Genomic DNA, 10265 nt, shown 5'->3' with positions numbered 1-10265 from the left:
TCTCTATCAGGTGTATGAGGGGTCAGCATCTTCACTCTGCTGGAATAGTGTTCTTGAGGTCATAGAACTTGAATCTTTACAAGCAGACCCAAATTATGATTTTGCTGGGCAAATTTTCAATTGTTTATATTATTTCAGCACTCAAGTTTTCTGGCTAGTTGACTTCTAAGTAATTACATCTCAACATGGCCTCATCTTCTCCATTAGTCATTATGATAGCAGTAAAATCACACTATTCATTGCATTGATGTTAAATTGCATTGATGTTAGATTCTGATAGGTGAGATAACAAAAGTGTAAGAACCAATATGTATAAATATCAGGGAGTACTCTGTTTGACACCTATATTAAGATTTAACATAAAAGTGTGCTAGGGCTTTTATTAACAAAATACCACAGACGGGGTAGCTTGAACAATAGGGCTTTTCCTTACAGTGCTGGAGGCTAGAAGTCTAAGATCAAGATATTAGATGGTTTTGTTTGAGGCCTGGCTCCTTGGCTTGCAGAGGGCCACATTCTTGGTGTGTCCTCACATACATGGCCTTTTCTTTGTGCACATTACATCCCTGGTGTTTCTTCAAGTCTCTAAATTTCCTTTTTTTTTTTTTAAGGACACCAGTCAGATTTGATTAGGTCCCGCAACAACTTTCTTTTAACTTAATCACCTCTTTCAGGGCCCCATCTCCAAATATTCCACATTCTGAGGTACTTGGGATTAGGTCTTCAACAAAGGGCTTTAGAACACAATTCAGCCCACAACCTGTGGTAATCTGTTTTATCAGTGTATATTTTAAAAACCATGGGGAAGAAAAAAACTGACGGAGACAATTTGAAAATAAATAAGAAGTTTCAGGGATTGAATCAAAGGAGGTCTAGAAAAACTAATACATTAATAAGTAACATTTATTAAAATTCTATGAGATACGTGTGTGTATATATACATATACACAAACACATATATAAATATATATATATAAAATTAGTTATCACAAAATGCCTACAAGACAGGTATTACTCCCACTTCTCAAATGAGGACACTTAGATTCTGAACATGAATCTCATAATTCATAAAAGGTCTTAAATCTATAGAGCTATCTGAATTAAGTTTACATTGAACATATGTAGCTATGGCAGAGAAGATAGGAATGTACAATATAACTTAGAACATTTGCCATAAAAAATTGTTCAAATAATAAATAATAGATATGAAACAGATTAATTTGTTACCTAATATTCATTTGTTTTCCAGATAATTAGAAATATGATTTTACACATGACAGAAAATTGTTCACATTATAAATGTAATTCTATTTTTTTTGAGCATATGATAATTATCAGTGTCTTGGTGCAAATTTTGATAAGATGGTAAAAGTTTCAATCATCTTTTCCCCATTGTGATTTTCAAGTTCGAGAAGACATGAAAATATGTGAATACTAGTCTTTTCAAACAAATTTGATGCATTTTCAAAAATATTTCCTTTGGCAATAAACAGTTGATGTGTATTTTAGAACTATAAACTGTCATCTGAACAGTGCAAATTGACAGCTATTATAGTTAGAAACACAAGTCGAATTTCGCTTCAATTACTTTTGCTTATTTTTGAGTTTTCAGTGCCACTTTCATAAATCATCAGGTAATGATTTGTTTAGAAGTCAAATATTTAACAGCTGCATCTAGTAAATTAACTTTAGGGCTATAGAAATGAAAGAGTACCATCAATATAGTTGTGTCCTATCTGTGGATATTAATCATTTAAAGTAGAATGATATTCATACTGACATATTTGGGAAAAAATGATATAGCTTGTTTGAAATATATATTCAAATAAGGAAAAAGGAAAGAGGAAAAAGGAAAGTATATATTCAAGTATATATTCAAAAAAGGAAAGAGGAAAGAAGAGTGGATTTATCTCAAAATAACTTTTAACTTCTGAAAACAATCACATTCACATGGACTTGTAAAACAATTTTAATTTTTATTCAAAATTCGAGATGTCATCATTAGCCCTTATCTTACTCTTGAAAAATGGAGACAATTACACAGGAAGGGAAGGGAAACAGGGCTATTAGATTTTAAGCTCCAGTTTCAAAAATATTCAGATAAGGCAGGTAAAAAAAACTCTGGATACTTTCCCAGTGTCAAACACTATCATATGCCTGCTTATCTCATAAATATTATCATTTATTAGGAATAATAATTTTAGATTTTTTTTTCCTAAATACCATTTCTTGCTTTAAGTGAAGGCTCCCCAACAGTGCTAATACCTATTTCATAAACTGACCTGCAGTTTCTTTAAATCCAAATCGATTGGAATTTTTTTTTAACGAATAAATATCATACACCCATAGTAAACTATTGTTTCACCACCAAATATAAGTGATCAGTATTTCACAATGAAGAAATTCAGAGCATTTAAGAGTATATCACTATACTATGAATTGGACTGACCAAAGTATGGGCCTTTGTATAACGGATTCTGAAGAAGTCACCTGAAAAACAGGGGGGAAATAAGTGGTTGAAATAGAGCTTCCTATATAATTTTAATCAAAACTCATCAGACCTAATAAAATTCTTAATAAACTGATGAAAAGCACTGTTCCTAATGTGAACTATAATTAGTATCGACTGTTGGAGGAAAATCGCCAACTCAGTAGCTGACCTTGACGTGGAAGCAAAAACAGAGGGCTTTCTTATTATTTATTAGGTACCGGGAGGAGACTTTTTTTTTTTTTTCCTTAAATAAAGAGACATGTTCAAATGTGAACTGGTAGCCACTAAGAGTGGGATAAGCTATCCCTCACCCTAAAATGGCCACAAGCTGTAAACTTCCAGTTAATTCTGACACTGCAGAGAAACCTATTACCACCTTACTTAAAATAAGAAAGGAAATACCCAGTAAAACAACAACGGTGAAAAAAATCAAATAACAAAACCCTGTGAGAGTGAATTTGTATGAAAACCATAGCAAGGAATTAAAACAAAATGTATACAGCAACAGTGCAAACGGCATCCATACCAGGTACCATGCATTCAATGACTCTTCAATGCAGCATACATTTCTTGTCAGCAGCCCATGCTGCAGAACTGAAGTGTAGTGAGTGTACTCTGTGGTCGTTCACTAACACCGTAGGTAAGCGCGGCCACCGCCATTTTTCATGGTTGTTGGCTGAACACTATCTTGGGAAACAGTCCCTAGGCTTTTTTCTTACAGTTTCCCATTAATGAGATTCATTCTGGTTCACTATGGATCAGAACTTAAGTGACCTCCTTGGTTTTTGGTTCACTCCTTGCCTCTTTGTAAAACTCCAATGTTTGCTAGGCAGCTACTAAAATATATCCTTCCCCTTTTCATCTTCCCTTTCTTTTCCCTAAGGTGGACCCTATGTAAATCTAAAAACATACACATAGACGGTAACTTAATGTACAGGGTTTCTCAAAGTGCAAAATGTGTTACATACAGTTTCGTAGGCTTCATTTAAACAAAGCATTTTATACAGTACAGTACAGTTTGAGGTTTCTGCTCATAAATCACACCTTCAGCAGACTACTGTAAAAAGCTTCGCTGGCTCCAAGTAACCCAGGGTGTCTACAGTTGAACTATACAAGCTTTGTTCAGACCTAAAAGAGCATCATCTTATTCTTATCACATATGTACATAGATATTTTAAGATGCTATTTAAATGCTTATGTATAGCTAGACAAATCTCACAAACCATGAGTTTTACTGTTCAGTTTCTGGTTTGCACACACGTACTATACAATATTTAAAAAAAATAATGTGCAAAACTATTTTATCTCTTTCTGCAAGATCTGCTCGTCCTCTAAGTCTCTGGGAAGCGTTCTGGTGCGCTGCAGCACCACGCTAAGTTCTTCAATTACCCTCGACGGTAACTTACTATCAGAGTCCAAAGCAGCTTTGCCATTCCTGTCCTCAGTCTTCCTCAATGTCTTGAAGCCTTTATGGCTTTTTTGTTGCCCAGGAAAGACCTCAGCCTCTGTGTCCTCCAGACAGTTGAAACTCCGATGTTTTCTGGTTCGAGTTCGAAGTTTCTCATCCTTGTGCTCCAGGCAGTGGGCCACCATGGAGGCTCTCTCCTTCAAGCTGCTATCCCCCACCTCTTGATCCCGCTTTTCACTGAGCCTCAGCCTTTCCAGTTCTGCTCTGGCACTCTGAAAAGAAAATACAACATCTCCAGGAAAGCAAGACTTGGTACAAGGTAAGTTTAAAAGATACATGCCAGGTAAACGTGGATGCTTCTCATGTTCGTGCTCATTGCCACGACTGAGGTCTTAACTTGGACAGAACTGGCACGTTGGAATTTACTAACCAAGAAAGCAATACAGGCATCTTAGAGCTACAAAATCAACTGAAAGGTAGACCATGGAAATGCATTTTAACATGCATTTAACATACAGCTTCAAAGAAGTCTCTCGGGTTACTTATTCAGATTCTCATTTCAAACCTGCCTCCACCAGGTCATTTCTGCTTGAATGCATCATATGCTTGTGTTATCTGTAATTCCTGTGGTGTCCTGTCTGTGGTCACAGGATTTGGGGACATGCTCTATACTTGCACTGCAGCCTCTTCTTTGAAACTTACAGTACATAGTAGTATATTAAAAATGCTGAGAAGTTCTATGGCAGATCTGTTTAACTTCTTTCTCTGTTTTTCTCTTCCTCCCATGCAATCCCTATTAGAATCCCACAGATACATTCCTGAAAATGCGGAAAAATACATAGTTATGTATTAAATCCACTTTTGAATCCAAGGATTAGAGTTCACATTAGTTCTGCGGGCTATAAAGGTGCATTTTCCTAACTAGCGTTCAGAACGTCTTGTGACTGGGAAATTTCAGGCATACAGAACTTCCATCAGATTATCATAGGGATGAAAATTTAATCAAGTATAAGATGTGAGGACACACAACAGAGAATCAGAAGCATACAGCAGATGGAGCCACACGGGAAGGATACCCAATAAACTGGTTCAGGGTGTAGATGGAGTGGAAAGAGAAAAGTTATTTTTTTCTTTTCACAAGAAGCAAGAACTGAAGAAACGTCTCCAGAAATTTCCCCAGTAAAAACTGCAAAGCCTAGAAAGCAAAAATCTGAAGGAGCACTTAAGTTACGGATATTGAAAGAAAATGTAATGAAAATGGTAATATAACATTAAGTATGAAATTGTGAGTAGCATAAACAGTAAAGATCTTCCATGTAGTAATGTTTACAAGATAACACCCCACCGTTCTCTAGTTTACTCTATGGCAGTTATCTAATGTGATTATCTGAATGCCCTGCTAGAAAGACTCCATGTAAGCAGGGTGTTTGTCTGATATGTTCAATGAAATGTGAGCCTAGTACAGTGCCTGTAATCATGTGATCATTAACATGATCATTAGAAAGTGATCATTAACTTATTAAATAGTGAATAAAGAAAGGTCTAAAATTTTTCAAACATATAACACTATTATTTTCCTAAATTCCATCAAATCCAGATGTGGAATTGAAACATACAAATTCAGGCTGAATATAAATATTTTCACAAATGTATTTTATACATTTTTGTAACGTGGAATTTTCAGATAAAATTATGATTGTAACTGTCAGGTAAGAACTGATGAAATATTTAGTATCTAGCTGAATTCCAAAGTTTCATTTGAATATGTTAAAATGTTGAGAAATTGGTGATGCTTGCATAATGTGAATGTAACCATTGCCATTGAAGTTTATACACTTAAATACGGTTAAAATAAACAGCTTCATGTTACATATACTTCACTACAACAAAATAACCCCTCTCCTGCAAAAAATGAAAGATTATTGAGAATGATGGCTAACCAGCATAGGGCTGTGACTGAGTTTATAAATATTAAACAGGTTAAGTTTCACTTGACATCTCTTACCTGGAGAAATTTAATGAGCAATATAGACTTTTTTTTTAATTGAAGTATAGTTGATACACAGCATTCCATTAGTTTCACGCATACAACATAGTGATTTGGCAAGTCTGTGTTATGCTCTAACATAGCTATCATCTGTCATCCTAAACTGCTACTATATCATTTGACTATATTCCCTATGCTATGCCTTTAATTCCCATGAACTATTCATTCCATACCTGGAAACCTGTACATCTCCCACTTCCCTTCACCCATTCTGCCCATTACCAACCCACCTCCCTTCTGTCAACCATCCATTTGTTCTCTGTATTTATGGATCTGTTTCTGTGTTTTGTTTTTTAGACTCTACATGTATATAAAATCACATTGTATTTGTCTTTCTCTAACTTGTTCCATTTAGCACAATATCTTTTAGGTCCATCCATGCTGTTGCAAGTGGCAAGATTTCATTCTTTTTATGGCTGAGTAATATTCCATTCAATACATATGCACCACTTCTTCATCCATTTGACTATCAATGGATACTTGGGTTGCTTCCATAACTTCCTATTGTAAAAATAATGCTGCAATAAACATAGGGGTGCATCTATCTTTTTGAATTAATGTTTTCATTTTCTTTGGGTAAATACACAGTAGTGGAACTACTGAATTATATGGTATTTCTATTTTTAATTTTTTGGGGAGACTCCATACTGCTTTCCATAGTGGCTGCACCATCTTGCATTCCCACCAACAGAGGAAGGTGAATGAGGGTTTTTTCCTCCACAGCCCGACATCTGCTATTTCCTGTCTGTTGGAAACCAACTATTCTGACTGGTGTGAAGTGCCATCTCACTGCGTTTTTGTTTTTGTTTTGTTTTCATTTTGGTCTTGACTGGCATTCCCCTGATGATGAGTGATGTTGAGTATCTTTTCATGTTTCTGTTGGCCATCTGGATGTCTTCGGAAAACTCTTTATTCAGGTTCTCTGTCCATTTTAATCGGATTATCTGTTATTTTGGTGTTGAGTTGTGAAAGTTCTTTATATATTTTGGATATTAGCCCCTTATTGGGGATATCATTTACAAGTATGTTCTCCCATTTGGCAGGTTGCCTTTGTTGGTTTCCTTTGCTGTGCAAAAAGCTTTTTATTTGGTATAGTCCTAATAATTTATTTTTGCTTTTGTTTCTCCTGATCGAGATGTACCATAAATATGTTGCTAAACCAGCGTCAAAGAGATTACTGCCTCTGTTTTATTCTAGGAGCTTTATAGCTCAGGTCTCACATTTAAAGTCTGTAATTCATTTTGAATTTGTTTTTGTGTATGGTGTAAGAAAGTGGTCCTGTTTTATTCTTTTGCATGTAGCTGTCCAGTTTTCCCAAAACCATTTATCGAAGAGAGTGTCTTTTTGCTGTTGGGTAGTGTTTTCTGCTTTTCAGTTTCTGGATTTTCTATTCTGTTCCATTGATCTAGGTCTATTTTTGTCTAGTACCAAACTGTTTTGATATTATACATTTGTAGTATATCCTGAAATCTAGGATTGTGATAACTTCAGCTTTGTTCTTCTTTCTTAAGATTGCTTTTGCTATTCAGCTTCTTTTTCTAGTTCCATACAAATTTTAGTATTATTCTAGTTCTGTAAAAAATGTTATTGGTATCTTGATAGGGATTGCATTAAATCTGTAGATTGCTTTGGGTAGTGTGGACATTTTAACAATATTGGTTCTTCCAATCCCTGAACATGGAAAAATCTTTCCATTTGTGTCGTCTTCAATTTGTTTCATCAGTGTGTTACTGTTTTTGGAGTACAGGTCTTTCATCTTTTTTCTTTTCTTTTTTTTTTTTTTTTTTTTTTTTAGAGAGAGAGATCACAAGTAGGGAGAGAGGCAGGCAGAGAGAGGGGGAAGAAGGCTCCCTGCTGAGCAGAGAGCCCGATGTGGGGCTCGATCCCAAGACCCTGAGATCATGATCTGAGCTGAAGGCAGAGGCTTAACCCACTGAGCCACCCAGGTGCCCCTTTCATCTTTTTGGTAAGGTGATTATTCCTAGGTGCAACTGTAAATGGGATTGTTCTCTTTTTGCTATTCCATTAGTGTTCAGAAACTCAGCATTTTAATAATATTCCTTTAATCCATGAGATGGAATGTCTTTCCATTTGTGGCATCTTCAATTTCTTTCAACAGTGTTTTATAGTTTTCAGAGTAGAGGTCTTTCACTTCCTTAATATTTTTTCCCAGGTTATTTTATTTCTTTCTGCTTTGTTATTGGTGTATAGAAGCAGAACATATTTCTGTGTATTAATTTTGTATCCTGCAACTTTACTGAATTCATTTATCACTACTGATAGTTTTTTAGTGGAGTCTTTAGGGTCTATAGTGATTTTACAAATCATAGTAACAGTTCTCATTATCTTTCAGCCATAACAGGTAGACCTGGGGTTTAGATGTAGAATTTAGGGGTCAAGTATTCATGAGGGGAATGCTGAAATTTTAAGTAAACCTTAATATTAGCCTAAGGGCTGTAATCTTTTACAAAGATGGAGAGAGGTGCTGAAAATGACCAAGAGTCAAGAGGATTGGGTGGGGGAGGGTGCACGGGTGGCTCAGTCAGTTAAGAATCTGACTCTTGATTTCAGCTCAGGTCATGATTTCAGGGTCATGAGATCAAGTCCTATGTTGAGCTCTGTGCTCAGAGGGGAGTCTGCCTGATGGTTCTCTCCCTCTGACCCTCTCCCTTCTCAACACTCTTTCTCAAATAAATAAAAACAAACAAATAATTTTTTTTTTTTTTTTTTTTTAAGTTGAGAAGATGGGGCAGTGAGGCTTTGAACATTATGGTGTGCTAGAGCACCTTTCATGTTGTGGGGAAAGAAAGACATAGTTTATGTGCTACACTGTTCTTAAAGGATAAGACATGAATAATTTAAAAAGAAGGATAGGTAAGTTATAAAATTAGAGGAGTGAGAGTTAACATGGTCCAGATGATGACTATCTGTCAGAGACTGTTTACAGAAAAGTAGTTATTTGAATGGAAAGCCAAGGTGAGCAGTCCCTCTCCCTACAGAGAGTAAGTAGTTCCTATGTCAGAACATGATTCAGGAATGTGTTCACAGAGCAAATGACTCATGTGGCTTTAGTCTGTGCCTACATCTATTTTCCATTATATCCAGATGTAGGCCACTGGTTATAGAAGCCTCAAAATACCAAAACGTGCATTGACTAAGATGTGGATTGCAGCAGAAATGCTCTTAAATAATTTTCACTACTAAAGTCACTGTCTTAGTAGATAATCTCCATGCTATAAAATATAATCCTATCAGTAATCTTCACGATACCGGTTTAAATGCATTATTCACAGTAAATAAACATTATGATTATTTAAACTATAAAGTATATTATATTTGAAGACACAGAAATAGAAATGCAAAGAAATGCCAATATGCCCAATAAGTGGGAATTTGGAATGGATGCCACGTTGGCCTGTCTGGAACCACCTGCTCTAGGATGGGGGCAGAGGAGAGAAGCATGCAATGGGTAAGATTCTAGGTCACCACTTTCTGCTGGAACTGCATCATTCTTCTTTTTTCATTGTTTTTGTTTTATAGATGACAGAAATGACAATTTTGGAAAAGAGTAAATTATCCCATATTGTCTTCCAAGTTCCTTGTTATTTTTACTCAAATGTTAACTATACACTAGGCATTATTCTAATAAATCCTAAAGTATGATATCACTGAATCATCACAATAGCCCTAGAAGGTAGAGTCTTTCTTTATCCTTCCATGCTTACAGATAAAAAGGCTGAGTGCAATGAAGTTTGGAGTTACCCAATCGCAGGTAGGACTTAGTGTGTGCATTCTTAAGCACTATGTTTGCCTCTTTGTGTGTGATTTTTTTTGACAACTTACTTTCCCTGGGTTATTCAGCTAGCTCACTACTCAAGTAGAAGTTGCTTTTTCCAGGAAGACTTCCTACCTGAATGAGGTATCCTCACATGCATTTTAATAGAACCTCATGAAATCAAGACTTGAAATGGTATATGTGCTGCTGAAGCGAGCACAAAACTTGAAATGGTAAATTACCAAGTGTCCAAAGCACCAAATTTACCAATCTGCAAACATCTTGTTTGAAAACAATTCTTGAATATGTCAACATTGATATTACTACTTTTTTTATTATGACTATATCCTACTTAGTAATATATATTTTTAAAGATTTATTTATTTACTTATTAATGAGAGTGCAAGGGGGAGAGAAACCCAAGCACACTCCTCACTGAGCACGGATCCTAACGTGGGGCTTGATCTCACAACCCTGAGATCATGACTTGAGCTGAAACCTAGAGTTGGATGCTTAACTGAATGCATCACCTAGATGTTCCCCA

At 35.7% G+C, this 10265-nt stretch overlaps 1 protein-coding gene across 6 annotated transcripts in view; it reads right to left on the bottom strand.

The window, feature by feature from the left end:
- Positions 1–3152: 3152 nt before the first annotated feature.
- The window catches only part of ARAP2 (ArfGAP with RhoGAP domain, ankyrin repeat and PH domain 2), a 183974-nt gene continuing 176861 nt past the window's right edge, over positions 3153–10265 (bottom strand). For all 6 annotated transcript variants that reach the window (XM_032853582.1, XM_032853617.1, XM_032853611.1 and 3 more), the window contains one exon: positions 3153–4171. In XM_032853582.1, the coding sequence (XP_032709473.1) occupies positions 3788–4171 (384 nt within the window). In that variant the 3' untranslated portion in view covers positions 3153–3787. The remainder of the gene's footprint in view (positions 4172–10265) is intronic.

This window comes from Lontra canadensis, unplaced genomic scaffold (genome assembly GCF_010015895.1).
Source record: "Lontra canadensis isolate GAN:19392208 unplaced genomic scaffold, GSC_riverotter_1.0 scaffold1, whole genome shotgun sequence".
Classification (NCBI taxonomy): domain Eukaryota; kingdom Metazoa; phylum Chordata; class Mammalia; order Carnivora; family Mustelidae; genus Lontra; species Lontra canadensis.
The sequence above is the reverse complement of the archived record's forward strand: the minus strand, read 5'-3'. Positions and strand labels throughout refer to the sequence as shown.